We start from the raw sequence: 19186 nt of genomic DNA, 5'->3' as shown, positions 1-19186 counted from the left end.
AGAAATTAGAGAATTGGTCTGAAATCAACAAGGACAAGTGCAAAGTACTACAGTAAGGGTATGTCTACACTTAAAATGCGACAGCCGCATCACTTCTGTGTAGACACACCCTACACTGACCGGAGGTGTTCTCCAGTTGGCGTCACTAATCCACCTCCCCAAGAGGCGGCACCTAAATCAAGGAAAGAATTCTTCTATTGACCTAACACTGTCTACGTGGAGGGTTAGGTCTTCTTAACTATGTTGTACAGGGGTGTGGATTTTTCACACCACTGAGTGACATAGTTAAACCAATTTAATTTTCTAGTGTAGACAAGAAGGAAGAAAAAAAAATCAAATGTACAACTACAAACTGAGGAATAGCTGGCTAGGTGGTTGTACTGCTGAAAAGGATCCGGGGGTTATAGAAGATCAGAAATTGAACATGAATCTACAATATGATGCAGTTGTGAGAAAGGCCAATATTCTGTGGTGCGTTAACAGGAGAGTCATATGTAAGACGCAGGAGGTAACTGACCTTCTCTACTTGACACTGGTGAGGGCCCAGCTGGAGTTCTGTGTCCAATTCTGGGCACCACACTTTAGGGACGATGTGGGCAAACTGGAGAGAGTCTAGAGGAGATCAGCAAAAATGATAAAAGGTTGAGAAAACTTGACCTAGGAGAAAAGGTTAAAAAAATTGGGCATGTTTCATCTTGGGAAAAGAAAACTGAGGGGGGACCTGATAAGTCTTCAAATATGTTTATAAAGAGGATGGTAATCTATTGTTGCCCCGTGAAGGCAGGGAAAGAAGTAATGAGCTTCATCTGCAGTAAGGGAGATTCAAGTTGGATGTTAGGAGAAGCTTTGTAACTGTAAGAGTAATTAAGTTCTGGAATAGACTTCCTTCCAGCTCTATACTTCTATGGTTGTATGCTCTTCAGAGTGGAGCTGGGTGTACAGCTGCAACTTGGTAGCATTTACCGTACAAAGAAACTGAAGGAGAAGATCTGTTGTCTGACCTAGTGCTAAAATAGACATATACTAGTTAATACATCCAAAGTTTTCAAGTTCTGATCAGTTTGGCAGTTTGTCTCTATGGAGGGGAAAAATTTTTTTTGTATATATTTTCATTTATTTATTAGGACAGTATGAATTATTTTGGATCATACCTGCAGAATAACAAGGGTGCCACCAGACTCCTTGCTGTTTTTGTGGATACAGGCTAACACGGCTACCCCCGATACGTGATACCTGCAGAATGTGACTGTTACACATAATACATTAACTTTAATTTGCTAGACAGTTCCATATCAATCTGTTTTAAACATTTTGGAAGAAGAGCAGCTGATATGCCACAAGTAATTTGGATTTTAAAAAAATGAATAATTTTGCCAATTGTTTATTAAATTAACTTTAAATGCTTAAGAATATACTGCCTGAAGTACGTTTACTAAATTCCTGTGTGCAGACAAGTTAAAGACTGTTAGATCTGTATAAGCAGCTCTTTTGATCACATTACATATGAACATAGGCTGCAAGAATGATTTCTTCCTTTCATTTGGCTTGGTTACTATGTCAGCAATTAGAAAAAACAGTACGGGGCTGTTAGCCTGGTAAAGGGACATTTTAGGGTTGGTAGGCTCAAAAATTGTCTTTTTTTCTTTTTTGTTTTAAATTGTTTGAAAATTCTGTGTGACTTATTTTTTCCTCCCCATAAAAAATGTTTCAATGCCTTTTTGTTTTATAAAACCAAAGCACACAAACCTGCCAACACTTCAAAATTCATTAACAGTTTTATAGTAATAAACCAGTTTGTGTGAGTAGGATTGGAAGATCGGGGGTAATTGTAAAGGAAGCATTTCATCTTTTTTTTTTTTTAAATTGATGTAAGGCATGTGATGACTGTTAGTTTGTCAGCCAGAGAGACTCTAAGGTCCTTGGGTTACCAGTCCTGCAACTGTATGATAGTCAAAACTCCTGCTGACTAGGAAGTTTTGCTTTCATCTGTACTGCAGGAGAAGAATATGTATAGCTTGGACAGGAACTGTGGAAATGATCTTAAATTTCCTCGACAACTTGTTTCAGTTTTGGAGTGGGGTTACCTCCACTGGTGGCGAGAGGGTAGTTTATTGTATGGTTACATTCAATCTAGGGCTTTCCTGTGAGAGAGATCAATGTAAACAATAGTATGATGTGCAGGTATGGCAGAAATAACTTTGAAAAATACCTTCACCATGTTAAAGAAAGAATGCTACTAGCGTGGCTAGAAACTGGGTGTGCTGAACATCTCCAGCTCCCACTGAAGACAGTGGAAGTTTCAAGTGCTCAGCAGCTGTTATGGTTCATGCCAATGATACTTAAAATCATAAGTGCTGGAACTAGGGGTGCTGTTGTACCCCCTGGCTGGAAGTAGTAATAACAACCCAAATACATGGTTTCTTCCTTCCGTACCTCCATTATAAAAATTGTTCCAGCACCACTGCTTAAAATAAAGAGTGTATTGCATCTTACTCCATCTCTGAGGAAGGATGTCTTTCAGGTCATGGTTAGCGGTATGAATGTCAAATACCACTTAATATTGTAAATATTTCTTCTTAGCTTATGCTGCCTCATTGACTTTGACTGTGTTCTTTCTCTGAACCCATTGTGTTCCATTTTCTGCTGTGGCAGGAACTGTGAGAGGAGAATTAGAATATTTATTTCTATGTATCTCTTGTAGAAATGCAGGTTTTGAAATACTAAGTGCCCAGACATAGAACTGGCAACCTCTCCTTTTTGCACTCTCAGTACTTATGTGTTGCTGTATTCTTTTTGTGTGTTTATTGTTGTAGTTTTCCACCTTTTCTGTAACTTTCTGACAGGGCTTTATTAATCTGGATGCTAATAAAGGTCAGAAAATCTGGAAACCATACTTGAATTATTTTTAATTAATACCTAATATGCAGTATGATGATGTTTTAACTTCCAAATAACCCCTATTTTTAGTTCTACAAATTGGTGGGGGAGAGGGCTGACACTGTTCACTTCGGAAGAATAGCTTAAAACGTCATTGTTCAAGAAAATTATTAAACTTGCTATATCAATAAACTTCTTTACTCCACAAGTACCTCATTCTAGGCTCTTCTGTCAAGTGTTTTTTCCTCTGGGGTAGTGGCTCTCCACCTCTTCCATGTTAATCCCACATTACAACACAAAGTTTTAGAACCATTCTCCCTTCTAGCTGTAACAAATGGGAGTGTCATTGCACACCTCTGAAACCTGTTTGGACCTCGCAGGTTGGGAACCATGCTCTCTGTTTTGAGAGTAGGGAGGTAAGTGTCATCTGAATGCAAATAACAAAAGGAAATATCTAGTAAATGGCCTGCGAGAAGGAAACCCATAATTTTCCAGAAAGTTTTATTTAAATGTAGCATCTTGTGTGCCAGTACCTTAGCATGGGTGAGTATATTCTTTTAGTTCAGTGGAATACCAAAATATACACTATAGTAGCTCATTTCTAACTTAATATCCCATATAACTTTTGCATAGTGAATTATATTTGGATCTCAGGGTTGAAACTGTTACTGTTTCTGTTCTTAACTATTATCCCAGTTCCTTTTTACCCCCAATATCTTTTTCTGCATGTATGTCACTCTTTTAGTACAAACCCTAAATAGTCAGGCTTTGTACTGGAAACTAAATGGAGGCAGGATGTTTAATATTCATGGACTTTGTTAAAACAATGCACAACTAATTTACTGATTTACTACACAACTAATGCACAAATTCTGTGGGCTGGAATAGCAGGAACCAACACAATGTGTCCCCAGTTAGGGGTTTGGGAGTCTCTGGATCTGTATATGTACTTCCTCGTAGCCCTTCTCTTTTCCACCGCTACTTATTCAGAGATGGTGAGGAGGCAATTCTGCGTGTCTGCTCTGCTCATTCATCTCTCCCTCTCCTTTCCTGGACAGGTCTAAAGTTGAACAGGCCCTTTACAACTCAGGGAATTTCACCTTGTTTTAGTCTCATTTTTCTGATTATCTCTCCATCCATCCCTCTTGTCCTCTTCTCTCTGCTGCCCTTTGCAAGAAGGGATATGTAGGAGTTCCTAACTTACCTTCTCTATATTATTCAGTTTTTCATGTACTTCTTTTTATCTCCTCTCTGAACTAAATAGCTCCTGTCTTTCACTCTTTCCTTATATGGAAGTTTCACCATGCCTCTAATCATCTTCATCTCCTATCTTTGAAATCCACCTGTTTCTCATGTTTTTTGTTTTATAAAGGGTAACTAGAACCGAACACAGCATTCAAAGTATGGGTGCACCATTGGTTTATATAGCTGCATTACGATCTCTACCCCATTCCTTTTGCTTCCTCATAAATTGTTTGTTTTGTTGACTGCAGCTGTACATTGGGAATAGGCTTTCATGGAACTGTCCAAAGTGACATTCAAGGCTTTTTCTGGGCTCTTACGGGTTAATTTAAAATTCACTAACATGTATGAGTAATTCAAATTATTCTTTCCAATGTGCATAATTTTCCACTGGTTTTTACGCCTTCACATTGCCCAGTTGCCTTGCTTGGTTAGGTATAACTTAAGTGTTAATTTGACTAGGATGGCAGGTTTCTCTTAGTGTCCCTCTGTAGTTGGGTCTGCTTACAGATTGCTTCTGCTCTGGACCCCTTCTTCTGCAGCTGCTGGTCAGTCGTCAGCTGCTGAAGGAGGTTCATGTGGCAGGCAATTGATTAGAAAACATGGGGAGGCATCCAGGCCTATAATGTACCCGTGAGACCCACCACTCCTAGCAGCATGAAGAAAATGCTCAGATAAATTGGTTAGTCTCTAAGGTGCCACAAGTCCTCCTTTTCTTTTTGCAAATACAGACGAACACGGCTGCTACTCTGTTTAAACCATTTGTGGTCCATAAAGTTATATTTTCACTTTTTTCTTTTAATCAAAATTATTTTTGTAAAGAGTAAGGATGCCATTTTATTACTTAATTCTTCAAACAAGTTTTTATTTTTCTTGTTTTTAAACCACGACAGACGCAATTAATGAAGGAAGTAATGGTACAGATACAGAAATGAATTAACAATGGAAATGAGTGTCATCCGCAGGAGGGATTTCAAAGGAATTACATTTTTGTTTTAAACCCTCTCCCCTGCCCCCTACAAATAAACGACCCTTTTATTTGCTGTGCAACAGCCCCCAGGCATTGGAACCATGTTCACATTTGTACGGTGTGTGCCCCCATTTAAGAGGATTCCTGTTAATGGGTCAAAATGTAACCTTGATTTTAAACACTTAATTCTGAAATTTTATCAGTTTGCTGACGTGAGGGTTTCAACTTGGTTAGGATCCAGCTTCTCAGCTGGCTGATTCCTAGCAATAATAATCCCAAGAGCTGGGTTCTTTTCTGTGCCACCCCTTCTTCCTTCACTCTCTCCTTTCTTCTAGTCAGCATGTTGCTATTGAAGAATAAAAGAATCCTGCTCCCTGAAATGCCAAGGTTTCTGCATATTTCAACATGCTGTTTCTTCTAAAAACAGAGTAGAGGTATATAGCAGGAGACAGTGCATTGTTCATACGTGTATTAGCAAAGAAAAACACAGAGCTGGTGGATTTAATTTTAAGCATTTTGACATTAATGGTGATTCTTTTATTGATAGTGAAATGGACTGAGAGGGCCCAGGTGTATTTTGGTGGACTAATACACAACATTTTTATGTTATTAGAATTTTACCTAGAATTAGCCAGGGATTCATTAACTTGATCTGTTTCTTAGTTTTTTATGCTACTTTTCCAAAGACACATTTTAGTATGGCAGAATTCAAGCAAGTAACACTAGTTTTCTTCATGTGCAGTTCAAATATGATATTCACGATTTATGATGTGAGACTAAGAATTTCTGGGAAGGCATTGTGTTATCACCATCAGATCCAGGCAGCTAAGTGAAAGGTGCAAATACATCTGCAAAGTTAATTGAGCCTTGTTTGTTTTTTGCAGACACAGTAAACAGTCTCCAGTTTGTTCAGCATGCTGGATGGTATGGAGAATGTAGATTTGTGAATATCCTTCTGGACCCAGTCCTGTAAGGTACTGAATGCCCACAGCTGCCTTTGAAGTCAATGGGAGCTGTAGGTGCTCATCACCTTGCAGGTCTGCGCCTATCCTGAGATGCTGCTGTTGTTGCTTAGCCACACCACCCGCTTGCTCCCCTGTGGCTACAGGTGAGTCTCTCTTCCTGCTGTCCCTTGGCCCCGCAGTGCAGCCCCCCCCCCGTGCTGGCGGCATGGCGAGCTGAGGCTGCGGGGGAGAGGGGACAGCAGGGGAGGGGCCGGGGGCTAGCCTCCCCGGCCAGGAGCTCAAGGGCTGGGCAGGACGGTCCCACGGGCCATAGTTTGCCCACCTCTGTATTAGAGGTTTTAGAAGCTGAGTATGGAGTATTGTAAGTGTGATCTTCATTTTAGTAGTAAGCCTTTAGGTTAACACAATCTCACTTCAGTATATTGTTTTAAAGAGATGTGTGCAAGAAAAGAAACACTTCAGAACATTTGATGTAATGTGTCACCAGTGCCAGAAGAGGGTAGACCACTTCAACTGAGATTTGCATAACTTCTTTACAGAATGTAACTAGTTCTGGAGTAGCATTTTGTATATATTGTGTGTGTGTGTATCTGTCTCTGTCTGTGTCTCTCTCTCTCTCTAAAGACTATCATTGTTCTCTTTTCATTATTAAGCCATTCAGAGCTGCTATATGGGTGATTTTTGCTGTTATATTAATTTTATTTAGATTTATTACCAATAATACACATTTAAAAGCCCTTATTTTTCTTTTTCAGTTCCTATGTTAGATTTGATATTATTCGAAGAATAATAACTAAGGTTTTTGGAAACGAAGTAGTCATGGTGATGGGGATTACAGACATAGATGACAAAATAATTAAAAGAGCCAATGAGGTAAATATATGACGTTTACTTTGACAAAAACTTATAGTGTTTAATATACTGAGTAGTCTTGGACAACAACTTGGATTTTGTTACTGCTTTTTAAAATCACTGGCTGATTGTTTCCTGGGCTCTCAGCACATGGGAATCTGGCAGAGCTGGCATAGATATCTCTGTGAAGGAAGCAGTGTATAAAGTTGCCCATCAGTGAGATATAGGTACAACAAATGCCATGCCATTGGCTACAAAGCAACCCTACTTAGTCGTCTGCTAGAAGGGCTGTTTTTTCAATACAAGTTTGTTAAGGAAAGTGGAAAGTCATTGGGGTTCTCATTAGAGTTGAGGAGTTGTATTAACCCCTCTCAGTCCTAGGGTGAAAATATTAACCAGTGAACTTTGGACAGTTGTCCATAGTAGCTGCTGTTTTACAGAAATTATCTAAATTGTCGGTATTCGCCTTGGAATTGGTCATTAAAGAAGATGGTTGTTCTGTAAATAATCATGGAGCTTCCATAAAATCAAGTTGCAGGTGCTCAGCACCTCTCAGAGGTCTTCCCGGAAGGATCAAACTGTACAGTGAAATGGACTGAGAGGGCTCAGGTGTATTTTGGTGCACTAACACACAACATTTTTATATTATTAGAACATTACCTAGAACTAGCCAAGGATTCATTGATATGATCTGTCTCTGAGTTGTATATGCGCTACCTTTCTTAATGGCTTTCGAGGCCCTGAACTCAAATGGATCTACTCACAAGCTTAACGTGAGGGATATGTATAAGTCCTAGATTGATAAAGTTATTAACTATCTTTACTCTAGCAAAGTTTTCACTGATGGCTGTTGGCTAAATTAAAAGCTTTGTTTGTAAACTGCTCTCAGTGGGATGCTAATCAAATCAATTTTACCAACTGAGCATAGTGAATTGTCATTCTATCTCTTTTTCTGCTTGATAAAATTCTTATCAGATCATAAAATGTTAATAATATACAACTAAATTGTGAATGCTAATTATTTTTTGAAAGATTTAAATTGAGTTTTTTGGGTGTAAGACCTGGTGATTCCTGCCTTCTGGAACACAAGGGAATCTGTCACAATAGATCTCAGCCACAAACTGCATGTTCTTTTCCTGATGTGAGATCTATTGTGACAGTTATTAAAAAAAATAACTTTTAATGATTACAAGGAAAAAAAATCTATTTTTTAACTGTGATTCACAGCAAATATAGAGAGTTTTCTCATATTGGCCTTGTTATGCTTTTGATAAAAATAAGTTTTTGCTCATTCTTATTCTTTCCCTTAGGAATATTTTTTTCTTGATGGCTGCAGGCCAGTGCTTTAACATACAACCTACATTTAAAACGTGTATGCATGTTTATCTTGAGAATTTTTTTTCATAAGAGCATCATGGTGATTTCTTTGCAGAAAAAGTTGACTTAATGTGTTAAAAGAATTGTAGTTAATTTGCTCCATTCTTTTGTCAAGATTAAAGTCTGTGCTATGAAGTAGTTTTAGCCTTCAGAACTTTTGTAACTATGCTAAACACATTTGATGCTTTTATTCTATGCTTACCAAGTCCCATAAGTTGTATTCTGAGGGGTGTTTTCTACAGTTAGTAGAACAGTGGCATACTGAAGTCTCCTCACCATTTTATGGTATTTATATAGAGGAGGAGGTGTTAGGATTTGTTACTGACTGTCACTCTATGGTTAGGACTGTAGGTTTATCATACTATTGGGTGGGAAAGTCTTTAGAAGAGTTGTGGTAACAATAGCACAAATAATAGAAATCACACACAATTATTTAAAAATAAATCCTAGCTAAGATTTGGTGTGCCTCAAACTGTATTTACAAAACCAAGCCTCAGTTTAACGGTCTGTGGGAACCACAATACTTCTAGATTGCTTAGCATCTGCCTTTTCTGCATTAGTCCTCTGCATTGGTTTAGAGCTCCAGGAAAGGCTCTTGGTCAAACAGCACACTGAGCAGGCCAGAATGTGGTGCTTTGATCCCAACTTTATAACTTCTCTAGGTTGTTTTTGTGTTGGTTTTTCTTTTTTCTTCGGTATCTTCAAAACATTTCCATGAACATTGTCTTCAGATGCAATTAGCTTGCCCTTTATCCCCATTTGAACAAAGCGTTTCTGGATAATATATCATAAGGACATTTCTGCATTAACAGGAGGATGTATTACATGACCTAAACGGCCGTTTTTACATTTATTTCCTGTGATTCTTCCAGCTCGTTAAAAAAGATATTTAATAAAACTGATCTGACACCAATTCTTGAGAGTCATCCTGTAGAGTGACAATCTCTTACTCAGTGGGCATTAATCATTAACCTTTGTTTTCAATCCTTCAGCCAGTTTTTAGTCCACCGGGGTAGGGTTCATATCCAAAGGAAGTGGAATTAATTTTGGAAGTAAGATTTCTTGACACTGTATCAGATGCTTTACCAAAGTCCAGATATAGGACATAATTGCATTCTCCTTCTCAATCCAAAAAGCCATTTGTTTTGTCTGGAAAAATTTGTTCTTTATACTCTCATGCTGTTAATTGCTGTTGATTCCTTCTATCCTCTAGATTTTGAACCCGATCGTTTTTCAAGTCCCGATTATGGAATACATTCGGAGAGAGGCACAGGTCAATGAACAAGTTGAGGAAGGGTACGCCCCAGTGAGCTTGAGGAGCAATGCCCTCGTGAGAAGTCTCACTAATACTGAGATTCCTGTCGGGGGTGCTGGCTCCTAAATCTTGCTCAGGGATTCATTTGGAGCCTCTAGTGTCTGAAGCAACTCCTTTCTGGTTCCTAGAAGGGAGAAGAAGCTTTCCTTTCGTACCAGGCCTTCTCTCGATTGCAAGAGATGTGCCTCCTCTATTCTACCTCTTCCCCCAAACTCTTGGCTACTCTGATAAGTGGTTGAAAAAGTACTAAGCACTAGCCTGGTGAAAATCAGGCCCCTTTAAGATGTCTTAAATCAGGCATCCAAAGTCACCTTTGAAAATCTTGACCCCATTGCCTGCCTCTAGTTGCTTATAACATTTCTGAATAGCATCTGCAGAATAAAACTGATGTATTTCTGCTCACCTAATTCTGAATGGCAGCAATAAAATTGAATTTTGTTCTGTTAATTTAATTCTGTTGCTCCTGTCTGCCAATTCAGAAAGACAGCCTTCCGTTTGTTCACATGCAGCAGATTATTTTCCAAAACCTAAGGACTAGAAATTTAAATCTTGCAAAATTTGATAACATAGCACCTCCACTTGCCAGGGAAGGTTTTGTTCTGGTGAATTTTTCAAGCCCTGGCTATGATGAGTATTTGAGACAAATGTAATATCAAATGCAAACTGACTCTTTATTCTGCTTTCCACTTATTTATTCACTTTTGTGAAGATCCCTGTGCCTAGCTGTGAGCATTAAAAACTTGTAGATATTGTTGGAGTGCTACTATGCTTTACAAAATATTTGACTGTCTATCAGTTCATTTCCCCAATTGCATTCACATATTTGAGGAACAGCAATGAAAAGTTGAAGTATCATATTAATTTTTAACAATAAAAATACCATGTGTGATGTCTGTAAGTCTCTGTTCTATAACTCTGACATATATCAGTAAGTGTTAGAAATGGCTTTATTGCACCATGAATCATAGAATATCAGGGTTGGAAGGGACCTCAGGAGGTCATCTAGTCCAACCCCCTGCTCAAAGCAGGACCAATCCCCAACTAAATCATCCCAGCCAGGGCTTTGTCAAGCCTGACCTTAAAAACTTCTAAGGAAGGAGATTCCACCACCTCCCTAGGTAACGCATTCCAGTGTTTCACCACCCTCCTAGTGAAAATGTTTTTCCTAATATCCAACCTAAACCTCCCCCACTGCAACTTGAGACCGTTATTCCTCGTTCTGTCATCTGCTACCACTGAGAACAGTCTAGATCCATCCTCTTTGGAACCCCCTTTCAGGTAGTTGAAAGCAGCTATCAAATCCCCCCTTATTCTTGAATGCAAAGTAAGCTTAGCATTGGAAGTGAAGTCCTTTCTGAATAAAAATAAAAGATTTGTGGACTTAATTTTTAGTCAGTTTCTATAAAAAGGTGTGGATTAAAATGTTCCTATAATTCAAACATAAATGAAATGCCACTTTTATGCTAAAACTGTCTTTTATATAGTCTCTTTACTGAATGTTGGATTAATAAACCTTCCTTACTTTTTTTTTTTTTACCTCGGGGAACCTCATAACTCTTCCAGTTAGCCATTAACTGACTGATAAGACTATACTATTTTGTATTATTTTGATTTTTGATTCACTCATCTGCCTCTCTTCTACAGATGAACATATCACCATTAGCTCTTGCCCGGGTTTATGAAGAAGGCTTTAAACAAGACATGGCTGCATTAAAGGTGTAAATCTTTAATATTTTATTTTTTCAAACTGAAATTATTATAAAGTGCATTTATTTGTTAAAGGAAAAATGACAACCTGATTTTTAAGTTATATTTTTAATTGACTAATTTAAAAATACTCTATTTCTGATGAATCGTCCTTTAAATAGTACAGAGTGAACATTTTTAAAATTCCTTTTCAAAATTTTTATAAGATTTCATCTGATCCCCCTATGTTTACATGTGTCTTTTGGCAAGGGAGAAATGTCTCAAGGAAGGAATGAACGGTTATAAGCTCTTCAGGATAGGTACTGCATACTGCCTGTGTTTGGGCAGTGCCCAGCACCAGGGGGCTCCATTCTTGGTTGTCTCTAGGCACTAGCGTAATGAACATGATTAATCAACTACAGAAAGAGCCTGATCTAAAGCCCATTGAAGTCAGCAAGTGTCTTTGCATTGACGCCAAAGAGCTTTGCATCTGGCTCAAAGTGCTGTCAAATGCACCAAGTAAATAAGCTAGGAAAAAATGGAGAAGTTCTTTTTTCGGTAACTGTTTTCAGTTAAAAGCATCTTAGGTGTTATCTGTAACTATAGTATATGCAACATTTTGAGAAAGAACTGTTGTGTTTTTACGTTAGCTGGGTTCCTTTAAACATGCTGGTATTGTCACAAACTAAAGCAGCATATTCTTTCTGCTTCTTTATTTAAGGTTCTTCCCCCGACAGTATATATGAGAGTTACTGAAAATATTCCTCAGATAATTTCTTTTATAGAACGAATAATGGCTAGTGGACATGCTTATGCGACCTCCAAAGGTAAGACTTCTAGCAGTACAGTTTGATGTTAATGTGTATGCAAGAAATTCATTCTCTTCGTTCGAGTTATAACCAGACCACTCTGGGGTCAGTTCAGATACTCAATATCATCTCTTCCTTTGATTGATAACTGATAAAGCAAATGCTGTGAATAACTTTAACACACTTTTTATACATGTTGTTAGCACTGTATACTTACATTGTAATTGAAATGTGACTGAGTTTTTAATGTTCTTTAAGGGCATTAACTGCATTATATAATTCCTAAGGAGAAATCCTGGGCTAGAAAACCATGGAACTGGCACATTCTATTTCGTCAGAGGTTTGTGCAAGATAAGAACCTGGTAGTCCCTATGGGAAGGTGTGCATCCCTTATGCACTGCAGAGCACATCTTTTGCAAAACGGAGTGCGTAGTGGGGTTTTAGAAGCAGGGCTGACGATTGTGGGGGGACCGCAGCTGCACGTTAACTACACCTGTGAGAGACTTCATTTGAGTCCTGAAGAGTACAGTTGATATTATGTGAGCAGAAAAGAACCCAATATGACTTTTATATCCTAGGGTGGGTTTGCAGTTAGAAAAAATAATCTTATGTGCGTGATAAGCAAACTTAATCTGTAGTCTTTGAGACACCATAAACATGGAAACACATGCTCTCGTTATTGCAGTCACTGTCCAGAGCAAAATGATTCTTTTAGGAAATGGTACACAATAGATGCTTTACTCAGGAAAAGTGTTTATCTTTTCACCACACTGGCAAAGTGAATGCCCCCTATCTTTATAATAAATCTCAATGTTTGTTTTCTAACAGGTGATGTTTATTTTGATGTCAAGTCTAGGGGAGACCGATATGGAAAGTTAGCTAGTGTTTACACTGATGTACAAGAGGAAATGGGTATGTTGATATGGACTGGTTTGGATCAATACTTTGTTTCAGTTAAATGTGTTTTCTGAGGCTTAACTAGCATGTGTATGAAATCCTAATATGAAAGGCTAAAACAATACAAACAGTGCATCTCCTTCTTAGTCATAGTTCTTTTGTAACTTTAATTCATAGATAATATTTATTTAGTGCTGAAGAAGTTTTGACCATTTTTTCTGGTTGTATGCATTTAAGGTTTTTTGTTTTTTTTTCCCCCCTGACTTTACTTCACTTAAATACAGTTTTCTTGCTGAAAAATTGGAAGGAAAGTTATTCTGCAACCACCAGATAACCTATGTTTAGGAGAAATGATTGTTTTATATTCTCCAGGTTATCTTTGGATGGAATAGAGTTAGAAATATGTTAGGTGTGGGTCTGTTAGTGGGAGCTAAGATCGGCCTGGGCACTTATAGATAAATAAGATTATATAATTTAGTCAAATACAAGTTACTGAGTTCAATGCAGGGGGAATTGGGTGAAATTCTTCAGTCTGTGTTACAAAAGGAGTTAGACTAGATGATCTAATGATCTCTTCTTGCCTTAATGTCTGTGAATGAATCAGAGTCCATTTCTAGCTCACGGTAGAATGTTCAGGATATAATTTTTGTTGAACACTTTGTGTCCAACATGTCTGTCCTCCTGGCTAGGGAAAAAAATACAGGAAAATGGAAGTGTCTGTCCAAGAATAAAATCTGGATAGCTCCCTTTACTGACATTCTGAATGGCTTCATGCATTTACTCTTTTTGGAGACTTATCCTATTAACAAATAATAAATTATTGGCAGTTGATAGCGATAAGCGACATGTCAAAGATTTTGCCCTGTGGAAGGCAGCCAAACCTCAAGAACTTTATTGGGCTTCTCCCTGGGGAAAAGGAAGACCTGGCTGGCACATTGAGTGCTCTACAATTTCGAGGTCAGATTTCCTAGTTTTTTAATTTTGTGCGAAAGTGTGTGCCTGCGTGCGCGTGTGACTGATGTGGATTTGGTAACTGGAACAAGGAAAGGATATGTCCATTTGTAATTTTTGAATATAAACAAAAATAAGAAATTGCTGACTATAAAGAAAACATGTTCATTTTTGCAGAAAGTGAAACTGGACAAATACATTGCTGAAATTTTAGTATTTCTTAGAATACTTGTTCTGTTACTGTAATAAACTGGAGAAAGCATTTGGATTTAAAGTGTTTCAATCTGTTAATTACTACATTTCCTTACAAAGGCTCTTGTGGTGTTCTGATTTTGATCAGTAAAATATTATTACAGTACAGTGTTTGGAAGTCAACTGGATATCCATACTGGTGGCATAGATCTTGCGTTCCCACATCATGAAAATGAAATTGCACAGTGTGAGGTTTATCATCAGTGTGAACAATGGGGAAATTATTTTCTACATTCTGGTAAGTAACAGCTTAAATTTAGTCATCTTAAATTTTGAATATGGCTTTCAGCTTTTCATGGCATGCTTTTATGCTCAGAAATGTGGAGAAAAACTTATATACAGATATACTGCTACAATGACCAAGTTTCTGTTTTCTCTAAATTAAGAAGGATAATTGAAAATGAATTTTACCTTAAATAATACAAATTGACTCTTACTTTAAAAAAAGTTCAGAAATGTAGGAGTTTGTAATTGGATTTTTGGAAGTCTCTAAGTAGTTAAACTGCATTACCATGTGGGTTTTTTTTGCCCTGGATGAAAGAAATGGAAGGGAAGGTTAATTATTACTCATTGAAGATATAATCTCACAGAATTCTCACTCATCCTTCACCTGCTTTCCTTAGAATTTTGAGATGTCTTTTTTATATTTATTTCTCCCAGAAAACTAGAAGAGATTTATTTATTTATTTATTTAATTGTTGTGTGTATATTCCTAAAAATAGAAAAACACATCACCTTGGAATCAGAGCCCTCCAGATCTGGGGGAAGGTGAGCAGGGTAAGTAGGTGAGTCAGAATTCTGTGAGATGTCTGATTATAATTTTCAGAAGCACCAAAACGGAGATGGATTACAAATCATTCTTGGAGTCCTTTAACTGTTGGCATCAGGTGCACTGGGCTTGAAATAAAGTGTTCAGTAGAAAGCTGTAACCAAAACGGCAGTATTTATAAATGTAATAAAGGGATTTGAGTTGTGGTAGGGAAAGTCATCTGTACCAATGGAAAATTAAACCTGAGGATAATGCTGAGATATATAAACAGATTAACAAAGAAAACCTCTCAGTGGTGTTTTTCCAACAGAGAAACATCTGGATTAGAGAAAGATACTGGAGTTCTGAATGTGTAATTATCTGTTGTTGACATAGCACTAAACTCTAAATTCACTAAATCCACTGAATTCTGCTGAGAAACTTTTATCTACTGTTAGCATTATTTCCAGTCATGAGAAAAGAAACAAGATTGTGTCTAACATGCTCTATAATTGACTTCCGTTGCTTTATACTCTCCTGTCCTGGCGTCGTGAAAAAGAAACAACTTCAAACAAAGATTTCTTCCCTCTGCCTCCTACTCTTTTTTACAGTCTTGTTTCTCCACAACTCACCACAGTTGTTGTATTGCCCAGTCTATTTGGAACTCACTCACTGGGCACTTTATCTTTAAATTTCCCCCTAAAGCTGTGGGAGCAGTTCATCAGCTGGTCTAAACTGTCATAACTCCATTGAAGTCTTCCTTTCTAGCTTTCTTTAACTTCCTCTTTGTGATCCAAACAATTTACATTGTCTTTGATGGCAGGGTTGACAGACTAATCACTTCATATCTTGAGGAGATTCCTGTACCCCTTAGCACAGGTGAGCACCAGAGACCGTTAAATTGCCATATCAACTATGATATGCCATTCTATTTTATAGCTAACTGTTTTCAAACATGGTTTAAAATTAGCTTGGGCCATATTGATTTTTAAACACTCTTATCAATGTGAACTTTATTTAAATCAAGTATAGAAACCATATCTAGCCTATGCACTCTTAACTGATTTTAATCACAATTTGGCACCGTCAGCATTGGTCAGAAGGGGGAAAAATAATAAAGGACGAGGTTAGCTAAAGCATACTTCTGAATGTCCCCTGCAGCTTGGTGAGTGGGGAAATTCAGAATGGAATTGTTCAGAGGTCTAGTGTGGATGGACCCATAGTGTAGACAGCCTCAACCTCTTATTTCCACACTCTTACAGAGCTTAAAAAAAGAGAAAGATTGAGAGTTGGGTGACTTTGTCACCTGTTAAGACAAAAGACGTTTTCCAGACAGCTACCTCATTGGTTTTATCTAAATAGACTCTGTGAAGGGGCCAAAGCCTTGTCTGACAGAGTCTCCTGTTTGTGGCATTGCTCAGGATTGTATAGTTCCATTCTTTGCTGCTCTGAGTAGGAACACCCCTAACACATCTGTGTACAGCACTCCAGATAACTTTGCTCTGCATTAGGCTTTGCCACTGCATCATCTTATCCATGGTACCATTGTCAGTACCAATATATCTACCCTGTGTATTATGGTCCTCTTTCCCACAGTGATTATTCTGACTTTCTCCAAAGTTGGTGGTGATAATAGCCTGATTCTGCATCCCCAACCCCTGCACATGTAGAGTACTGCTTCTTCATGCAAGAAGTCCCATTGTGTTAATTGAACTACTCATGTGAGTAAGGACTGCAGAATAAGACCCATAGTATGTGGTATATAAACATAGGCCTAGCACAACTTGCTGAGCAGTAGATATAAATTCATGGGGATTTGAAAAATGATCAGAGTGAGAAGAAAGAACCGTAGAACTGAAATGCCCATAGTACAATTCTGCTTGGAGGAAACTCTTGTTGCAGTTGAGTATATCTGTAATGTTGGAGCCATAGTTGATCAAATATCCAAATGCTACAACTATTGGTTTAAACCCAGTCTGTGACCCAATATGTTTGAGTTTAACTTTCTGAGATTACAAGTATAGACAGTACTCACCCCTGGAATCTTCCTGCTGCAGCTATAATGCTAAGCAGTATGTCATTTCAAAAATTCCTGACCTGTAATCACAAAGTATTAGTTTTCAAGTCAATATAAAGATGTCCATTTTTGTTTTGTCTGTTAATAGGCAAATATGTCTTTTGTGGGACCAACTGAAATTTTAAAACTTACTAGCAAGTTCTTTGGGGCAGGGACGGTCGTTTTGTTTGGGTTTGGACAGTGCCTAGGACAGTGGGGTCATGATGATAATATAAATAATATATTGGGAATGGCTCAGACTTGTTTCATGTATTACCACCTGCACTGGTTAAATTGAACGCTGGTTTCAACTCCCAGTGTAGAGTATGTTGTAAATCAACAAATGGAGATTGTCCAGTGGCAGTCTGTTATCCACGCTTTATTCCCCAAATCCAGGCAAGTTTAGTGGTTTCCTTGGTGAAGGATGTTCACTACTTTTCAGTGAGGGATTCTAGCTGGTGGTACCCTTTCAGTTTTAGTCTTAAATGTTGTAAATCAAACTGTAGAAACATTCTTGTCTAGGAAAGAATGAAGGATTCTGAGTTCTCCCAGAAAGAAGGAAAGGAAAAAAGAAAGGGGAAAAAAAACCTGGATTCCAGTGAGAATTCAGATGACGATTCTCTAGAAGCCAATAAATTATATTCTTTCAGTTAAGAAATGCTGCTGGAGGAGGATATTGTGAATTATTTAGGACAAATGATTCAGCTTCAAAAATAATTCTGCTAACACTCTGGAATACTGGCAGGCTCAGAATCATAAGAGCAGTCCTCATTAGAAGAAAATCCCTGCACTGAGGATAAATCATCTTCTAAAGATTTTATTTTTAGACTGCTCAGCCTCTGGGAAGAACACCAAGCCAAAGTTGTGAAAATCCTGATATTTTAGATTCTTTAATGGAACCATCCTCTCCCAGTGATGGGATTCTCTCATATAGAGGAGTGGGATTTGAAATAATTCACATGTTGCTGATGACTTCTTATGAAACCATGTGATAGAGATACTCTGGTCAAACATTTAAAACCTGCCTGCCTAAAATTAAGCACTTAAATCCATACTTAGACACACACAAAAATGGCCTGATTTTTTCCAGGTGCAGCGCAATATGAGTTTCCACTGAAGTCGGTCAGAGCGGCAGGTGCTCAATCACTCTGAAAATTTGGACACTTTTATTTAGGTGCCTAACTTTAGTAATAATACCTAGCTCCTGTATAATGCTTTTCAGTAGCAGATCTCAAAGTACTTTACAAAGAGCTCAGTATCATTATCCCCATTTTACATATGGGGAAACTGAGGCACCGAGCGGGGAAGTGAAAATGATGGCCTTTGCACAGTAGACCAGCATTATTTCTTACCGCATGCTATAGGATGAAGGACAAATGCCTGAAAATAGGATCTTGTTTTGATGGCGGATCCCTTTTTAAACCAGTCTTACACCTGTGGATCCCTGACTCCTCTCCCACCCTTAGCACTGTGAATTGTACAGATTCTGTTTCCAGTTGAGGAGGAAGGGGTTCGACGCATTCTTCCTGGAGACCATCACTACTGATCCTTAATCAGCCACAGGAATTACTATAAAGTGCTACCATACTGGGCCCTTCTCTCCACATCCCCCACACCCAGGGCTGAACACACGGTCTCTGTAATAGGTCCTGATTTTGTTTTTGTGTGTACACGCACGCGCACACAAACAAACCTGCAAATCAGTATTATGCACTGAATAATGTAAAATTCGTACAGCCAATTAGACTGTTGAACAGTACAAGGAGCAGAACTTCTGCTGTCTAAGAGAAACAAAACATAATCACATCACATAATATCCTTTAAAGAGCATTCTGACTGGGGTATAAGATGAACACTGGAGAGTGCTGATTTGAGTGGGGAGCAGTAATAATTGGATGGAGTTCAAAGCAGAATTATTGTAATTGAATAGCCAGGAAAGTTCAATTATTCATATCCACAGTCCAGTATAGTTCTTACAGCCACAATTTAGTGCTGGATCCTGAGAGGAGCTGATCACCTATGAGTTGAATGGGAGGTGCAGTTGCTCAGTATCTTTCAGGATTAGTCCCTTAATGTGAACAGCTGGCTTAAGGCTTTTAACCACACTTTTTGAAGTGGTGCTGAGTGCTTTGTTCTTGGCTACACTTATAGCTAAACCATACTCGGCACCAGTTCAGCTGCACAAATTC

At 38.2% G+C, this 19186-nt stretch overlaps 1 protein-coding gene across 8 annotated transcripts in view; it reads left to right on the top strand.

Moving 5' to 3' along the window:
• CARS2 (cysteinyl-tRNA synthetase 2, mitochondrial) overlaps window positions 1–19186 on the top strand; it is a 66228-nt gene that overhangs the window by 24353 nt on the left and 22689 nt on the right. For 6 of the 8 annotated variants that reach the window (XM_073349860.2, XM_073349846.2, XM_073349849.2 and 3 more), the window contains 6 exons: window positions 6810–6927; window positions 11243–11314; window positions 12006–12111; window positions 12922–13005; window positions 13818–13947; window positions 14298–14431. In XM_073349860.2, the coding sequence (XP_073205961.1) occupies window positions 6874–6927; window positions 11243–11314; window positions 12006–12111; window positions 12922–13005; window positions 13818–13947; window positions 14298–14431 (580 nt within the window). In that variant the 5' untranslated portion in view covers window positions 6810–6873. The remainder of the gene's footprint in view (window positions 1–6809; window positions 6928–11242; window positions 11315–12005; window positions 12112–12921; window positions 13006–13817; window positions 13948–14297; window positions 14432–19186) is intronic. The other 2 variants (XM_073349878.2, XM_073349887.2) reach the window with 1 other exon arrangement.

The sequence above is a fragment of the Lepidochelys kempii genome, chromosome 1 (genome assembly GCF_965140285.1).
Source record: "Lepidochelys kempii isolate rLepKem1 chromosome 1, rLepKem1.hap1, whole genome shotgun sequence".
Taxonomy (NCBI): Eukaryota; Metazoa; Chordata; order Testudines; family Cheloniidae; genus Lepidochelys; species Lepidochelys kempii.
This window is presented reverse-complemented; position numbering and strand designations above follow the sequence as displayed.